At 41.2% G+C, this 19675-nt stretch overlaps 1 protein-coding gene across 2 annotated transcripts in view; it reads right to left on the bottom strand.

Moving 5' to 3' along the window:
- Positions 1-7517: 7517 nt before the first annotated feature.
- LOC108935566 (catenin delta-2-like) overlaps positions 7518-19675 on the bottom strand; it is a 274279-nt gene continuing 262121 nt past the window's right edge. For both annotated transcript variants that reach the window (XM_018754302.2, XM_018754303.2), the window contains exons 19-22: positions 17938-18064; positions 13547-13678; positions 11539-11615; positions 7518-8981 (exon numbers count right to left, since the gene is read on the bottom strand). In XM_018754302.2, the coding sequence (XP_018609818.1) occupies positions 8715-8981; positions 11539-11615; positions 13547-13678; positions 17938-18064 (603 nt within the window). In that variant the 3' untranslated portion in view covers positions 7518-8714. The remainder of the gene's footprint in view (positions 8982-11538; positions 11616-13546; positions 13679-17937; positions 18065-19675) is intronic.

Below are 19675 nucleotides of genomic sequence, written 5' to 3'. Positions count from 1 at the left end.
CCTGCTCTGTGGTGGTTCTGGAGTTCAAGTCCTGCTTAGGGTGCCTTGCGGCAGACTGGTGTCACATCTGGGGTGTGTCCCCCCCTTCCTCAGCCCTATGCCCTGTGTTGCCAGGTTAGACTACTGTTTGCCGCGACCATGCTCGAAACAAGCAGCTATAGACATTGTGTGTGTGTGTGTGTGTGTGTGTGAGATCAATGGGGAAGAAAAATTGGCTGAGATTTATCATTACTCTTATTTTTAAAATAAACACTATTTCTCTGTAATTCATTCCTGGTATTCGATATTCTCCTTAACATGAAGAGCACAAAAATAACCATTATAATTTAATCCATGTCTTCATATTCATTCGCATTAAATGGGATTGTATATGCAAAGGTCAAATTATTGCATTATAAAGATCATTTTCTAATGACAAGGTGTCCTTTCTGAGCCTTAGTTATTAAGAATAACACAACCTGTTCAGAAAATGTGTGTTCGTAAGTTTATATACTGTTAGTAAAATGTTTAATACCTTTTCAAAAATTACTGTTTTTAAACTATTTATTAACACACACACACACACACACACACACATTTTCTGAACCGCTTGTCCCATATGGGGTTGCGGGGAACCGGAGCCTACCCGGCAACACAGGGCGTAAGGCCGGAGGGGGAGGGGACACACCCAGGACGGGACGCCAGTCCGCCGCAAGGCACCCCAAGCGGGACTCGAACCCCAGACCCACCGGAGAGCAGGACCCGGTCCAACCCACTGCGCCACCTGCGCCCCCTATTTATTAACATTCACATATATTTCAGTAATTTCAACTTTTATATATATATTTAAATATATATGACAACAAAGGGGATGCGGTGGCGCAGTGGGTTGGACCGCAGTCCTGCTCTTTGGTGGGTCTGGGGTTCGAGTCCCGCTTGGGGTGCCTTGCGACGGACTGGCGTCCCGTCCTGGGTGTGTCCCCTTCCCCCTCCGGCCTTACGCCCTGTGTTGCCGGGTAGGCTCCGGTTTCCCGTGACCCCGTATGGGACAAGCGGTTCTGAAAATGTGTGTGTGTGTGTGTATATATGACAACAATTATGTTGTCTGAAAAATACATTCTAGATAATACAGCACATGAGATATTTTCCCCAAATACTCCCCAAGTCCCTTGCTAATTAGTCTTTATGTTTTCCATTCCTTAATGGAGTAGGAATATAATATATATATGTATATATTTAACATTTTTACAATATATTACAAAATTATATATACACATGGGGGTGTGGTGGCACAGTGGGTTGGACCGCAGTCCTGCTCTCCGATCGGTCTGGGGTTCGAGTCCCGCTTGGGGTGCCTTGTGACGGACTGGCGTCCCGTCCTGGGTGTGTCCCCTTCCCCCTCTGGCCTTACGCCCTGTGTTGCCGGGTAGGCTCCGGTTCCCCGTGACCCTGTATGGGACAAGCGGTTCTGAAAATGTGTGTGTGTGTATATACACATATATATAATATTGTAAATGATATTGTTTCTTCTGCTGCAATTTAATGAAATAGTTCCAGTTTACTGGTTTTTGAAGAGCAAGTCTATACATTGCATTCGCAACCTTCTTATGTACTGGAAACAAAAACTTTAACAAGGTCTATTAATGTCTTTTCCGTTTTTAGTGATCCTGAATGGTCACTAAGAGGCCTTAGCCTGTTATCGATGTGTCAAGGCCCCCTGGCTGCGCGACAACACACCGAGCTGGAGTCTCCGGGTAGTTGGATAGCCTCCGGAAAGCTACAAATAATATCAGCATGGCAAGGTGGCATGACAGGAAATTGCAGGATGTGCTTCACAGAACCTGAACTCTGAGTTCAGATGTTTGTTCTAATCCTACTCTGTCTGCATAGAGTTTGCATGTTTGTGTTGTGTATGCATGTCCCTGTGTTTGTGTGGATTTCCTCCAGGTGCTCTGGTTTCCTCCCACAGTCCAAAGGCATGCTTTTCAAGGCAACTGGTGATTTTGCCAATTGTGTTTGTGTGAACACATGTGTGATTACTCTTGTGTACAGTGGCATCCTATCCAGGGTGTACCTTGCTCTCACGTCCTATGCTTCCGACATAGGCTCCTGACCACCACAGTCCTGCGCTGGACAAGGTGTTGAGGAAAATAGGAAATACTGTCTTTGTCAATTTTTTTCATTGTGATCTACAACTTATGTTGTTTAAAAATACATTTTAGATAATGTAACATAAGATACCTTCTACAAATACTCCCCTACTCCCTTGCTAAGTAGTCTTTATTTTTTCCACTTCTTAATGGAGTAGGAATTAGTTACTGAGGGGAGGCAGAAAACATTAATTTAAATTAAAGTTAGTAAAAGTCAGTCTGCTTTATTCTGCTTTATCTGCTTTATGCATAATTCTTACAGCAGATTTTATTTGCACTGTGACATATGCTTTTATAAAATATGGAATGATCTCAAAGTTTTATTAGTTTGAATGTCAAACTAAAAAAAATATTTTTTGAATTCAAGTGAGCCTGCCTTCGCATTTCTATATCATTTTTTTACTGTGTTTATATACAATGTACTGTACATGTTTTTGAGTTGTGTGTCCATCTCTAAGATACTCATTTAATAACCTATAAAATTATTTTAATATGAGTGCAAACTAAAGTTTAGCTATTTCTTGGAATGCTTAACTACTATTGTAAATAGTAGTTGTAAAGTAATATTGTAAATTATACATTGATATAATAATCATGCAGTGGGGCACGGTGGCGCAGTGGCGCAGTGGGTTTGACTGGGTTCTGCTCTCCGGTGGGTCTGGGATTTGTGCCCTGCTTGGGGTGCACTGCAATGGACTGGCATCCTGTCCTGGGTGTGTCCCCTCCCCCTCCAGCCTTATGCCCTGTGTTTCTGGGTTAGGCTCCAGCTCTTCGCAACCCTGTATGGGACTAGTGGTTTCAGATGGTGTGTGTGTATAATAATCATACTGCTGTCAAGGGAATTTTAACTAATGCACCCAAACTTATAAGCACTACATTGCTATACTTAACGTTAACTACACATTCAATAGTTGTGAACCCTTTAGAATTACCTGGATTTCTGTATGAATGGCTCCTAAAATGTAATCTGATCCTCATCTGAGTCATAATAATAAATAAAGACAGTGTTATTTAACAATCCACACACATTTTTGTCACAACCTCTTGGAGCAGTTCCCCGTTCGACCACCACGGGTCCTCATGCAGAAGGACCTAGCAGATTCCAGCACACCTGTTCTCACTCTGTCAATCATTCATTCAATGAGCCCAGTCTTTAAAGAGGGAGAAGGAGAGCTGCTACGTTGTGGAATCTTGCACGGTGCAAAGACAGTGACCGCCCGATCAGCTGAGACTCGTCCCTGCAACTCCTGTTCCCTGCTCCATGTGATCTCAGAACCGTGGCCTTCTGCTTACCTGTTTAGTCCTGACATCTTCACCTTGTCTCGCTTCCCGGGTCCTCTGTGGTTCCAAGCATCTCCGAGTTTGGATCACATTGTAGGAGCCATTCATGTAGAAATCCAGATAATTCCGAAGGTTTTACAAACTTTTTCAAAGAAGTGGGTCAGTTCAGTCCCACAGTGTCTATAGTACACTTAAATTTCCTGTGGAAAAAATTAACTTTGAGGATACTCAAGTGCAGACTTAATGGTACTTCAAAATAAATTTGAAATAATTTTTGAAAGGAAGTGCAATCTGTGTACCAAGTGTATTTCAGCGACTACACTAAAATAAATCTAGAGGTGTAATGCTAATATTCTTTATATACACATAGAATATAGATTAAAATGGTTCGAATCAAGAAGAGGGCATGGTGGTGCAGTGGGTTGGACCGGGTCCTGCTCTCTGGTGGGTCTGGGGCTCACACACACACGAACTGCTTGTCCCATACGGGGTCGTGGGGAACCGGAGCCAAACCCGGCAATTCAGGGCGTGAGGCTGGAGGAGGAGGGATACACCCAGGACGGGACGCCAGTCCATCACAAGGCACCCCAAGCGGGACTTGAGTCCCAGACCCACCAGAGAGCAGGACCCGGTCCAACCCACCGCGCTACCGCACCCCCCTGTATGTTAAACACTCAAGGAATATTGTTGATAAAGGATGAAGGCACTGCGTTTAACAAAGTTGAACTGAATCCATTAGTGGAGTAATTGCTGGTCAGTTGGAAAAACATTTGGAGCCATGGGTAGTGTAGATGCAAAGGAGGTGTATTCTGCAGAAGTTCATAACTTCTCACTCAACTTTGAGTACACAGTACCACCCCTTTCTGTCTGCTAATGCAAGAGAGCCAAGATAGAATTCATCTGCACAGATGGTTCTAGTAGCAAAGGGGTTGGAACTAATTATATAACCGAGAAACATTCCTTATGTTGTAAAAGGTAGGTACCAAATTCTTCCTTAACTTACAAAATGCCGTTCTGTAAGTGTAAAAAAATGCATTTGATGATGGAATGAAGAACTGAAGGTAAATATTAACACCAGTGACTGAAGGAATGGGAAAAGAGTTCTTAGAACAGAAGTTCTCAGTTCTGATCCTGACAGCACCCTGTGTATGGCTTATTTTTTTTATTTTTTTTTTTAAACTAAGATGCAAGTTGTACTGTCAGTTGCTGATAAAAATCCATCCATCCATCCATCCATCCATCAGTGACTGTTTGTCCAACTCTGTGTCACAGTGTGCTTGTAAAATAGATCTCAAATTTGTAATAATTTCAAGCAGCACATAATGGAAAAGTTTTCATTAATTTTAAATCAGTTACTTTTGAGAAAACTATGTACTCTTTGGAACAGAAATCCATTTTTACAACATATGCTAATATGTAAAAGTGGCATTGAAAGCACTGAATAAGTTGTATACTGATAATATATCTGGACAAATGAAGTGCATTTTACATCTGCCGACAGAATGCATGATGTACTGTGCTGCAGGGAACCGACAACTGTAGGACACAACCGGTGATCCTTGTCAACAATGTCTGGCTTCCATAGTCTTTAGCTCAGTCTTGGCAGTTGTACAGTTCTTTTCAGACATACCCAAAAGTAGAATGTCAAGAAGGGGTGGGCAGCCACTAGTACTTGGACTCCCAGCAAGACCAGAGTTTGTTTTTCTTCCTTTTTTGTTTTCCTCTTCTCCTCACCAGCTGGCTTATGGTATTGTGAGCTTCATCTGTTACATCTGTAATACTGTACCATTCTTACCAACCTTGTTCAGTACTCTGCATCACTACAGTGGGAAGAGCTCTGTAGAAAATAAACTGAACTAAATTTCAGCGTGTATTATTTCTGAGCCATTTTCTGCCTATGAAAAAATATATTTCTGGATTATAATTACAAATTCATTTATTTTAAGCCTAAAGCTGAAGGTGTATTTAGAATTTTCTTTGTAATTATTATCAAATCAAAGGCTGATCACAAATGATACTTCTTACATTTTGCAAAAAAAAACCTGCTAGAAAGGTGATTAGGAATCAGCGATATTCTGGTAAAGTTTTATGCAGCTACTTGTGTGATGAACATCGGTGCATATGATGAAAGAAACTAACTGTACTTAAGAGTCACACATCTGCAGCTATGTCTCTTTCTCTTAATGCAATGCACAAATTGTATTTTCTGTGAGATGCACATCGCTTTGGAGAAAAGCATCTGCTAAATGAATAAATGTAAATGTACTAATACAAATTTTATGGAATCTTAATTCTTTTACTTTTATCAGGCAAGTCATTCACTGATCTAATTTGACAAAAAACAGCATAGACAGGGCTCTCCACAAACAGTACTGAGCTGAGAACTACAGCATTAGAATGTGTGTGCTGAGTGACGTCTATATGTTTGTATTGTGTATTATATTGGTGTGGCAGGTTCAGCCAGTGCCCGCTGTGTGGCGGGTCTGGGGTTCGAGTCCCACTTGGGGTGCCTTGCGAAGGACTGGCGTCCCGTTCTGGGTGTGTCCCCTCCCCCTTCGGCCTTGCGCCATGTGCTGCCGGGTTAGGCTTCGGCTCACGGTGACCCCACTTGGGATAAGCAGTTGACGTTGGTTGGTTAGTTGTATTATATGTCGGTGGGTGTTAGGTTTTGGGCTATTGGAAATTGTTAACGCGAGTGCTGACTTTCGATGGCAGTCTGCTATACCTGAGTGGTCGGATAAGCTGCACTTATTCAGTAATTGTTTAAACTCTTCAAAGAATAATGGTTGTTACACGGGATTAAAGGATTAGGTACTACATGTTTGCATTTATACACGAGGAGGGAAGTTTAAGGGAAATCAATATTTTTAGAATAAGGGATATGGTTTATCTGATCGTGACACCTGGTGGACGTACCGCGATACGATCAGCGGCCCTTTTTCACACCGGCTACCTGTTGCTGGAGAGCAAGACAATCAACCTACACCGGTCTGACTGAGGGAAATCAAATGCAGCAGACAAGAAAATCAACTTTGTCAATGAGCAAACCATCCAAAACCGTGTCCTAGATGGTCATTTTATATATTCGCAGTTGCAAATTGTTGAGGCAATAAAAATATCAACAGTTTCTCAAAACACCTGGTCTGAAGCAACAACAACAAAATAAAAAAAATGAATATACATCTGCATTACAAGTGATCAGGTATGATGTCTACTTTCACAAATCTTGTGCTTGCTTTCTGATGTGAACTCATGTACGTGTTAACAGCAGATTTTGCTCCACAGCCTTCGAGCACTTCGAGTCATTTATTTGTCCTGGCATCCAAACATCACCAAAATGATATTCTGTATAGCTTGGAAACAACATAACTCAGACCAGGAGGTCAATATCTTCAAGTGTTTTGCTTTTTTTGGATCAGAACATGAAAGTGAACAGGATTTTATTTTACAAGTCTTTTATGACCTTGTTGCTCTTTTGTGACACTGACTTCTGCACATAAAAATTATATATTTATATTTATATATATTCTTCATTCTCTATTAACACTTTAGCCTAAGATGTATTTTGTTTAGTAACAGAAATTCAAACTTTATATCAGCCGCTTCTAAAACAATGCCTTCCTTCTCAGACATTGATAACCATAAGACACACGCCCAAGAAATATTGAGACAAATTTGTACATCTTTGGAGGGAATTAAGCTTTCAAAGATTTTGCCCTCCTGGTAATATTCCAGTATACTGCAGATATAGCTTAATTCCATTAAAACACATTTAGAAACTAAAAAAACATTTACAAACTGGCATCAGGAGAACAGATAACTAGTCATAGATTGTAAACTTCAACTAAAGTTCCAGATTACATCCAGGTTTGAACTGGAAATAAGAAAGTTTGGCACAATTTCAGATCTCTTTTAATATAAGCACAGATTACTGAGATACTAGTGGAACAGACAGGTTTTATGCAAATATGGATGACAAAGTTGAATTTATTATATTTTAACATTGTATTATAAAGAAAAAAACTTGCATAATTGAAAACCAAAGAAATTAAAATATCTACATCTATTTTTCCTTTTTAGGCAGTGAAAAAGCACTTCATTGACAAGGAGTATGGAATGATATTCTGTTACTGTCTCAAAATGCTTAAAATGTCTGTTTAGTTTCCACTAACAAGTTCACATTATCAGAACAAACAATACTTCTAAATATGTCCTTCTTGATGTTAAAACATACTTAGCGTGGAAAGACGTCTGTAATCTTTCCAGAGTTTGTCGTTTTTTTTTTATTTGATGGTAAAACAATGTTAAGAGCCACTGAAGACTGGACACAGTGGCGCCCGTGTAATATACACAATGCACTTGTATCTCTGTAATGTACATCGAATACTTTACAACAAAGAATTAAAAAAGTATGAATTAAAAAATAATGAAAACGGGAAAATGCAAAAAAAAAAAGAAAGAAAACAGAGGCCGAATGCATCCTCTACTACAGAGGAAATGCTCCATAAAATGCAGATTGAAGCCTTGGATCACAACGAAGTTAAAGTAAAGAAACTTGAGGCGTCGTTCCCCTCGCTCGTGTAAACAACAATTTTGTGTTCTTGTGCTTACTCGACTTGTCGCTGCGTCGTCCCGCACATTCATGGTCTCTTTTTATCCTTAGCATTCCACACATTCTGCATCGTTACTCCTGGGGGATGCTGAAGGTCGAGGTTCTTGTTTTCTATACAGCACATGCCCTCGAGTTGTCTTTCATGGGCTCTTTCATTACGTACTTCTACGACACCTTTGTTTTTCCTCGTCTTGCTCTCTGTGTTTTATCTCTCCACTTGTCACCTCTCACTGTCTTTCTCTCTCCATGGGTCTCCTTTGCACTTTCTACAGCTCTTCCTACCTTTCATCTCTCCCTCCTTTTCACCTCTCTCTCGCTCGCTTACGCTCGGTATATTTCTCACACTGTCACACTCTCTCCATCCCATCTCTGCTGCCCTCTCCTTTCCACATTCCTCCTTTTCTCCTCGCTCCAACTCTTTTTACTGTACATGTCTCATGGTCTCTCACGCTCACGCTCTCTTTTTTTGCTCCTTTCTATCCGGTGTGCTCTCTCGGTGCCCGTTTCCTCCATCGAAGCTCCTTCTCTAAACCCATTCAATTTAGTGAAACCTCTCTGCAGAACGAGCTTTAACAAACAAAATGGACTGAAAAATGTCTTGTGGTATGCATGCACATGCACTGTTCCCCCCCCACACACACACACACACACAACAATTACTCCTGTGCTCTGCTGTGGTTGGATGCCAGCCGCTAGACCCAGGAATCTGGTGAGGCAGGGTAGTGGCTGGTCTCATAGTTGAGTTCGCTGTAGGGCCGGGCTGCGGAGTAGAAGTCCACATAGTTGCCTGTCGACTTCAGTCCCAGGTGCATATTTAAATCTGTGGTGGGAGGTGGGGGCCGGTGGTGCACCTGATCTTCAAAGAAAGGTTCCTCAAAGTTCCTGGTGGAGTTCTGGAACGGAGGGAACGTCTCGTACTCCTTCCGAGCGGTGTCTTGAGGAACAGGCTGGACTGGAACCTGGAACAGAATAAGGTTGTGAATCCATCGAAACCGTCGTCGAAAGTGCTGAGAAAGAGTGCAAGAAAAGCAGCGTGAAGAAAATGCTTCAGTCTCCCAAGAGCTCCTTTGAGATGCAATCGTGACAACCAAGTCAGTGTGCTGCAGAGATATGTATGTCTTCGTTCCTCAAAGCTTAAATTGTCATCTGATTGCTTGCTGAATTAAGACAACATCCTTCTGAAACAACAATGCTTTTGTTGGGATGCAAAACAGTTCACACCTCCTTAAACCATAACTTCAAATATAACCTTGTTAATTACGTCTAAACAACCACGCAAATTGGAGAAGTGAGCAGGAAATAACGCAATTTGTTCCAAATCTCTTGCAAGGCAAACACTGGAGATCCGTCTGCAGCCATCTCTAGGGTTGGCAGCTGTCAAACAAAGAGTCATTCCTATCATTCTGCCACATCAAGAGACGTGCTATAAAAACTACCCGAGCAGACATCCATCCTCCCGCATACTGACTGGAACAAGCAACTGTTAAATTTAAGTTAAAAATCACCCGCCTTAGCAACAGATGTTCCATAACAACCGAACAAGCAATTAAATGCCGTGCTGGCATATGTAGACATGTGGCTGCAACTGATTAATATGAGCCAGAAGCATGACTTGCAAGGAGCACATCAAGCATTTTAACAGCCTGATTCTTGCAAGCAACATCTGACTAACCTTGGTTCTGGGCCATTACAGGCTGGACTGAAGAACTGCCAATGAGGCCAAATATTGAGCAAATGACTGTGCTTCCTGGACAGATGCCCTTAGCATTTAACCGCTTAGAAAAGAAAAGATATGTCAATGTGCATCTGTGTAAATGTGATGAAAACACAGCAAATGGAAATCTACATGCAGCAATTAAAACAATTAAAATGATTTGCAGTGCTGCACTAATGTGCTGTGACTTTTTTGGCTGGCTTGTGGTGCCTTTTTATTGACTTGTGATGAAAATGTGCTGTGTGCATTCAGGATGGCTGCAAGATTTGTTTTCTTTCTAAAGAATCTAAAGATAACAGAGAGCCAGATAAAATACTTTGGATGCACAACTCCCAGAGAGAAGTAATCGGTTTGACAGCACATAAACATCCTAAGTTATCTGTGCACTTTGAAGTAGCAAGATGACTCTGGGGTGAAACTCCAAACTCCTGAGATGCACTTGTTTATTTCCATCTGAGAAGCAGCTTCTTTGTTATCAGTGTGTGCAGGGTTTTCATTGTATCAATGAAAGTGAAGGGTTTTCATTGTATCATTTCACATATAATTGTATTATTGTTCAGAATCTGATCAAACTGTAACTATCAGATCTGAATAATAATATTGCCTTAACATGGTTTCTTTCTGTGGTCAAAGCATTCTGAGCCATACAAAGCTATAAAAAATTAGAAATTTACGAAGTTTCTCCATGCAAAATGAAAAGAACTGAGTAGATTCATTTGGAAGATACACAAAATGTATTCAGGATGAGAGGCGGCTGGTGGTGTAGTGGTCAGAGCTCCTGCCTTTAGACTAAAAGGGTCGCAGGTCCGAATTCACCTTCCGCTGTAATACCCTTGAGTAAGGTTCTTACCCTAAATTGCTCCGAAAAATGACCCAGCTGTATAACTGGGTGAATAGTTCTAAGCATCTTAACACTATAAGTTACTTTGGCGAAATGTATCAACTGAATGAATAGATGCAAATAAATTAACACATATAATACATTTCAAATCTCCTAGGGCTTTTTCACCTTTGTGTGTAATGACTAACTCTAAAACAAATACATTCCTAAATCAATTTAATTGCTAAATCCATCACTCATTTTCATGTAATCCCATTAAAGCCAGACATCGTCAGTGGCTGCACTATGTTCTTCTTGCCAAGAAGTAAATTAACTGGATGTCAGTCCCATAGACCACAGGCCACTAACAAGCCAAAATCAAACCCAGGTCCAGGCAGGTGAGAACAGCCTGAGCTTACGGAAGAAGCAGAGGAAGTAATTAGACTACTTCTGTCTGATAACCTTTAAAAGCCTGTCAGTAATTTCAGTGGGCAATAAACTGATTAAAACAAGGGTACGATGGAATATATCAAGGATGAAGTTTGTTTTACTTACCACGAGAATATTCATAATTAGTGTCGATTTTTTTCCTGCTAAATGAGCTACTATTTGTTACTATTATTTACAAACAAATATTTAATTAAATTGCTTTTTTGAGAATAGCAAGTGCAATTAAACTCTTACATTGGCACAAATCACTTAATGCACTATTACATACTGAATCAGTGCTTCTGCTTTGAATACTATATTTAAAATGTGAACATAAAAAAATGAAACCTAATATATTACGAGATGTCAAGTGGTCTCCTAATCTCTGTCTGTCTCTCTCTCTCTCTTACACACACACACACACACACACACACACACACACAAAGATGCATTAATATCAAAATGGAAACACAAATACATCCAGAACTGAAAATGTACTGTACATAGCTAATAAATACGGGTACCAAATGCAGCGTCTCCGAGTGATTCTTACCTGGTTGTGTTTGATGTCCTCATTAGGAGTCACATATGAATTTCGGAACAATGTTGAAGTACCGCTTGAGATTTGAACTGAAGGATGAAAGAAAGAGAGGCGGGTGAGTGTGTGCCTATATACACGCTCGCAGGGATGTATACACACAATGTGTGTATTTGTGTAAAATTGAGGGAAGCAGAGGATGAAGGTTCTAAAGCAGTGTCTGTCTTTGATGTAATTACTCCTTGTTAGTACTTGCTTCAAGAGGACAGTGAACGGCACTCATTGGGAGGCATACCCAAAATCCCTGTCAATACCGATTTTTCACGAGGCTGAAGGATGGTGTGTTTGAAAAGCTAGCAGTGCCTGAGCATGAGCTTGGTGGGCCTGTTGTGATTGAAATTAATGCTGATGATCTGCGGTGTGTGCCCACGTTGGAGGAGCTCTCCTGCACCACCAGGTCATGATCCCATGTCACTGAGGACTTGAAGGCAAATGTAAAGATTGATCAAACTCCATTTAGGGAGTATTTCAACTCTTCTTGTCTCGCTCTCCCATCAAAAGGGCAGCTGTGAACCAGAATAAAGGTAATAGCATTTGGAAAGCAAGGGTGGTAAACAAAATTCAAGAAAAAACACTAGTAAAACTCTCTTTTTGGAGATGATTCACTTAATATTCTCAGTTCCAGCATATAAACTGGGCTTTATCGCATTGTCTGTGGACACAAACCTTTCGTGTTTAAGGACCCAAGTGGAGGTCAAAATATTCTGGGGGAAATCTGTCTGTGCAGTCTCTTAAAATCAACTTTGACTTGATGACACCAACGACAATGGGTGGAGAATGGCAATTAATAGTAGCAACAGTAATATTTTTTATAAATATTACTAATAATATTTCAATAATTGTTACTAAAATACACACACACACACACACACACACACACACACACACACACACTTTCAGAACCGCTTGTCCCTTACGGGGTCACGGGGAACCGGAGCCTACCCGGCAACACAGGGCGTAAGGCCAGAGGGGGAAGGGGACACACCCAGGACGGGACGCCAGTCCGCCACAAGGCACCCCAAGCGGGACTTGAACCCCCAGACCCACCGGAGAGCAGGACTGCGGTCCAACCCACTGCGCCACTGCACCCCCTGTTACTAAAATACAAAAAAGAAATCTGTTTAAACAGAGTAGTGTTTATTTTTGCTAAGCAGGATTTTTTTTTTTTAAAGCCTATGTCTGTTAAAAGTTCAGTTCAAGTGGATTTTACTTTGGAAATGAACACTCTCAGTTAAAATTTAAAGTAGTAGCTTTAAGGTTCTTGTGTTGACCAGACTGGCTAGTTCATTTTGCTGGGTTTTTAAAAAGCAGAATAAGCCCCAACAACTCTATCCCACTGCAAATATGTTGCGTTAGAATAATCCAAGTGAAGGGCAGGTGGCCTGTTTGATTACGTCAAACTAAAAAAGTCAGAGGGGGAAGAGCAGTGCCTTTGTTTGTGTTTATGAATTTGTGTGTATGTGTCTGTGTGTGAGTTTGCCCGCGGGTGTTAAGATTAATGAACAACAAAATTAAAGGCCTCGTTTTACTTACCGTTACTTATAACAACTTTGCTCACCATTCATCACCAAAATACACATTTTCGTTAAACGAGTTGGCCGCTCAGTCTCCTATCTGCTGGAATGCTGCTTAGGTTGGACATTTAAAGTTTGAATATGTATCGTGAAAGGATGGCCACCGCAACTCAGGGCTGGACTTAATCGTCAAGGTCCCTGAGGCCTGCATCTTGACCTTACAGAAAACTGCATTTGAGGCTTCAATTGCCTATATGACAACTCCCGTAATTACGCATTAAAAAACAACCAAGCGGCTACACTTGTTATTTCAAATGGCTATTTCCTTGCACATTTCCCTAGGAATAAGCAACAAAGAAGCTTGTGTCTAACTTTTGTAATTAGACTGACAGACCACCCTCAATACCCCTTCAGTCCACACATCCGGATCCCTGGTCTCTTACACACACCTGCCATGGCGTCTTTCCTGGAAGTGTGCTCTCCTTTGTTTCCATGGAAACTGGCGTTCGTTCCGGTTGACTCGTAGTCAGTCTTTCTTTCCTTGAGGCTAATCATCTCCCGAGGAGAGGCAGGGGCACTTGCTGTGGAGAAGGAAATAGGGCACATGACTTTTGGAAAGCATCCAAAGCTTTGCTCCATTGCTGGCTGCTCTGGCCCCCTTTCAAGCACTGGGCTGCACTCTAGAGCACAAAACCCTCCAGAATTGGTTTGGTCCTTTTGTTGAAATGACTGGATGAATAGCAGACCAAGTAGATGGTGTGGATCTTCATAATTGAAGGATGAGAAGCCCTGAATCTTTTCATTTTCATACTTGTGCACTTGGGAAATAGTAATGATTATGCAATAATTTTTTTGTTTGCCAACAAAACTTTTCAAAACTTTACAACTATTACCAATACACACTTTTGCTTTGTGTGTTTCAGACATATATTTCAGACTATATTATAAAATATAGCTGTCAACAGTGTTTTGATGACAATTTACGTGACATTGCACAAAAAACCCTGCAAAGTGCATTGAAGTTAGAATACAAATTGTCTGCAAACACAAACAAAATATCCAACCAGATTCGTTCAACAAAGCTTACAAAGAGGACCCATTTAGCGACTGAAAAGGGGGGCATTTATCTGTGCTAGAGTGAAAATTATGATTGAAGATTCCCAAGGCAGGGCAGTCTTCATATCTCACAGGGCACCTGTGCCCCTCATTGACAGCGGCACGACTGCTGCAATGCCAAACGAAGGACACGTAGTGAGGCGGATCAGCCACCCTCCCGGTGGACGATTCCCTCACAGTCCACTTTTCCGACTGCTAAAAGATACAGTTCCCCTCCGACCAACACGAGAGAGTCTCTTGCGACCTGCGTCCTTTGAAAGAGTAGGAAAATGAGACAGCGGAGCAGGCTTGGTGGAGAGCACAGAAGCTCCTCCTCTGCGGAGTCGCTCCTCGTGGCTGGGGTCTGTTCGGCACCATCGCACCAGAGCTCAGGGTGACGACTAAAGACAGGTGCTCCGTATGTTCCGACAGCTCCTGCAAACTGGCATGCTAATTGATTTCCTGCTTCAGTCTGATGTGCACTGCAGGTATAAATACTCCCTTAGGGTATAGGAGTAAATGAAATATTTCCTGATTTTTTTAAAATGAGTTGAAAAGACAAACAGCATTACTTATTGTACATGTATTAATGCGCAAACACTAGAATCTGCCAAAACCATGCAAGTTGTCTTTTCATGTAAATATTAAATAACCTAATATTTTTGTGTACATTGGATGTTCATGACAGGAAGCTGTTTCAATTTCTTTGAAACAAACACATTTTAAAAATGTAGTATGGTCAAAGGGGGGGTGTGGTGGCACAGAGGGTTCATTCAGGTCCTGCCGTGTGGCAGGTATGGGGCTCGAGCCCTGCCAGGGGTGCCCTGCGGCGGAGTGGCATCCAGTCCGGGTTGTGTCCCCTGTGCCCTGCGCTGCCAGGCTAGGTGCCGGCTTGCCACGACCCCACTTGGGACAAGCGGTTGTAGATATTGTGTGTGTGTGTGTGTGTGTGTGTGTTATGGTCAACCTTATGACTTCTTATCGCATTTTCCGTGGTACCAATTCCTAAGACATTAAATCTCACAGCATAGCTGGCTACTCTGTAAACATACTGCAAGATTCATACGAAACAAGTCAGTTGCTGGCCCAAGCCTCAACGTAGGTTTACCATAAATTGAACGGGCAGGAGAACCGTCTATCATTCATATCATTAAACAGACATTAAACGAGGACCAAGCAGCAAAATTTTATGATGCAGTTTAGCTAATTAGCTTCTCCTCAAGCTATGAGCCAAAGTCTTGCATTACCAAAACAAAATGGACATTTTTTCTTGCTGTCTTACTATTACATAACAAAAATACCTAAATGACAATATTTATGTATGATGAGATCAGGTCTTATATTTATTAATTTAGCTGGAACTTTCCTCCAAAGCAAGTTACAATGTTAAACTACATTAAAAAAAAAAAATAAATAAAAATAAATAAAAAAATAAAAATGATAATAATACAATGCTAAGAGTAACAAATAGTTCCATTGTTTTCCTGTGTAGCATTGTTGTTTCCGTAGAGCCCAATGTGTAAGAGGACGTACACATTTATTTCACCTACAGATGTCCAGTGCCAGTGCAAGATTTGCTTTGCAAACTTTAATACTAGCCCCACAGGCACACCATTGTGGAAGATTACGCCTCTGCTCGTCACCCTGGCAATAAAAATGCAGAAACCTATTGCATTTATTCATAATAACTGTAAAACTAACAGTCAAGAAAGCACTTCTAAATTTATACAAGGCCTGATTAACAGGCATGAGAGGTACCTATAAAACTCCTTCAGGTGCAAAGAGGAGCTACAACATCAGAGACTGTAAGGGACACAGAGCAGCCTTCAATAGTACTCTGGAGGCTGAGCTGATGGTTTCAAGAGGATGTGCTTACAGTTATTTGTTTCATAACTGTCACATGCTTGTGTGACCATCCATCTTGGCACAGCTTTGAAAAGATGCCCCCAGAGGAACATTTTATAAACTGGTCTTATGCGACTCAGTTCCCTAATTCAACTCTGAATCACAAAAGGTTTTCCTCTAAAGGTCAGCGTTAACAGTGTGGAGTAACTGTGGTGCACTTCCCAGGCTTCCCAGGTCAACCATGGAACTGGTTGCCCTTAGTGATGACCTTCATCTGAGAGCTGTTGTGAGGTGACTTGAGGTGCTCTGTTGAACAGGTGATCAGGTGTCACTCAGCCAGATCTAAAAGCCCACCCCCATCTTCAACATCTCAGTCTCCTCAGGAGACCACCTCTTTGGAGCAGGAAAACTTTCAGGAAGGACACCCTCTGGTGCTTGTAGCCCCAGATCTCCTACAGGGCTCTGATGAGATCTGTCAAGCAACAAAGCTCCACGGTTGGTGCTGGACAATGTGTGATTGTGGCTCAGCCGGAGAAATCAATTCCAGTGTTTTTCTCAGCTTCTGTTCAATTTGTGCCTGCTGATGTGGAGGATATGTCCATGTCCAAGGCAGTGACAGCTGACTTTTAACCATGGTTCCCTACGGCTACCATTTGCTCACCAGTGTTTCTTTTAGAAGGAAAGCATTCCAAAAATTGGAAACATAAATAGTAGGAAGGATACACTACACATACAATTAATTTAACTGAACAGGTAGCTCAAGACTTTTTGCAAGCTGGGAAGCAGTTTTTGCATTTCCAGCTCCCATGTGGTTGAAAATAATGAAAGGCATTTATCCAGGAGGTGTATTTCACTATCTTTTGACATGAATCTGCTTAGTTATTAGATTGCTGATGCCTGTGAGGTGGATCTGTCTGTTGACAGCTGTTAAATGTCAGCAAAACAAACAGGGGATCCATTGAAATACATGAAATGAATAAAACAGTAATGAAACAGTAAAACTGTGCGCTTGATATTAGCCTGCGTCAGTGCAAACCCTCACAGAATATGGTGAATTGCACTGCAGCTGCAGGTTGCTGGGGCTTCTGTTCTAATTAATGAGAGGTGGCCAAGGGTGGAGGCAATGCTGTTGAGACCACAACAAAAAAGCAAAAAAAGCCTTGAGACTGTTGACTGTTGCCGGCAATCAGCAGCTATCAGGAGCTGAAGCATTTTTTTTCTGGAGCTGGACTGTCAAGGTCAAACTATAATCAAATAATTACATCCCTGCTTCGTGTTATTAAATTGAATGGCAGCATCAATTTGGCTGACACGTTTTTGCCCTGGGGTACGAATGTGTCCGAGCAATCCCTAATTGCAATAGTGCACTGTGTGGGGCTTTGATGATGCCCTTACATTGCCTATCTGCCCCACCCCAAAATATTTCAAGCTACATGTTTGTACCACTGAACCACTGATTTACATTGTCTCTTGCCCTTTTATGCTTTGATCTGCCTTAGAATACTGATATGCTGTACAAAATACAACATTAAGTGCTGGGTACCTGTCAGCGGGATACGGTTTTTTAAATGGGGGAAATTTAAAAAAAGGCATATCAAAGGATAGCTTCCCTTTACCTGCATTTGCATTTACACTGACATGCATGTGGAACTACATGAGATTTATCCCCTCGAATAAAAATCTCAATAAAAACACTGCTATGATACTTCAAAAGAGGCCACCAACCTTAACACCAACCAACCACAAACAGTCTCGTTCATTTATGTTATGGATTTTAGTATGACTGACCAGTCTGTAGCAGACTCTGGAAAGCACACATGTAGTGGCTGTAAATTCAAATTTTGACTAATTACATACAAAGTAATATGTTGATTTAAAGACTGCATGTTGGGTAGCTTACCTGATCGGTTGTTGGGGGATGTCCGAACTGGGGAAACCGAAGGGGTGCGAGAGGAAGAGTAGGGTCTTTGTCTGTCTCTCTCTATTGTTGATGAGGAGCCCACAAAATGATACTGTGAATATCCATCCTGTAGAAACACATTTGCACATGAGAAGCACTGCAGGATTACAGATGCGTTTGTTAAATTCAGCTTTACTGTTACCAATGGGGGGAACTTCTCCAGCTTTTTAAGCTCTGGAGCTCAGTGTTTTCTCAGGAGGCTACATCATTTGATTTTATTTACCCAGCATTCATGCAGAATTCAGTGAATAGAAAGAAAAATGGACTTCAAAGAACTTCAGTCTCGAATGACTGAACTTTTAGCGGATTAAGCTCTGTCAGATGTACACCGACCAAAATCTCGAGGAAACTCCACAACTTTTGTGTGATGTGACTCTGAAGATGCCAAGTGTTCCTCAAAGAGCTGCACCTTCCTTGATTTTGCTAACTACTGCACGAAAGATTGCTCAGTTGCCCCAACGTAAAAGCCAGAAGGTCATTTAAATGACAGACTGGAAAGCAGTCTGGATGGTTTGTGCCATTCCTACACCGAAGGAGCTGTGATTCTGATTGAACTGAGCCTAAATAACACGTGTAAAGAGCTAAAAGCATGATCTAGCAGATAAGGTTGGTCTTGTGACAGCCACTCAGCCAGTGGCTATGAAACTAATCGATAAACCAGTTTCTCAAGCGGTATATTTCAGATTGCAGAAGCAAGTTTTCACCACACCAGATTTTCTCTCAATGTAGGAATTTCAAAGTCATTCTTTATGTCAGATTGCAAAGTAGTTCTCAGCTTCCCTTATGAAGCACATCTGGGAACATCCAAAACACTTTGAAGGTATTATTGCTTATTTGGGAGGAAGTATTGTTTTAACCAGCACCTGCATTAAGCGTTTCTCTGTTTTCGGGTATAAATGTTGATTGTGGTATACAACAGGCAAAAAAGAGAGGATGATTCCTTCTTTTGGACTTTCATCAGACTTCTTCTGGACTTTGAGAAAAATGTAGAAGCAATTAAATTAATGGATGATGACAAAAAAGTGATGTTTCTCAGAAGGTTCCATAGTAAATATCACAAACACATCTACGAACCTGAGTCGCCACATAAAGGTACGTTGTATGTATGGACCAGCGTGAGCCTACAATCAATATCAGTGTGTGAGGGGCAGGCCACAAGTGCTCTGCTGATGAAAATATTTTTAAAGCTAATGTTTTGCCAAGGCTATGCAAACAGCAAGTAAAACAGCCCGCAGCTCATCACCCCAATAATTCCAATTATTTCCAAGGAGGCTTCATTGCCCATTTGAGAGCACTAAAGGATATGGACTTCATTTGGGCCTGAGAGCATGGAAAAAGACCTGAGACCCAAGAAAGACAGGTCAATTTCAGCTGAAAAAACAAATACAGTAAATAAAAGAAGAAGAAAAAAAGATTTGTTAAAGGGAAAAAAGTTCAGTTTAAGTTCAGTCCAAACCTGCAATTATTTTTTGAAGTAGCAATGTTTCTTGACTTATAACTCAGGTCATTTACTCAAAGGGATCCATCTGTCCTGCTTGTGTTCTTACTGTTTGAGTGATAAAAAAGGAACTGAAAAGGTACAGCATAAATATTAAAAAACACTCAACAATAAAAAAGTGTCTTCAAAATATTTCAAGGTAAAAGTTCATGCTGATCTGCTATAGGATACAAATGACAC

The sequence above is a fragment of the Scleropages formosus genome, chromosome 9 (assembly GCF_900964775.1).
Source record: "Scleropages formosus chromosome 9, fSclFor1.1, whole genome shotgun sequence".
NCBI classification, from domain to species: Eukaryota; Metazoa; Chordata; class Actinopteri; order Osteoglossiformes; family Osteoglossidae; genus Scleropages; species Scleropages formosus.
This window is presented reverse-complemented; position numbering and strand designations above follow the sequence as displayed.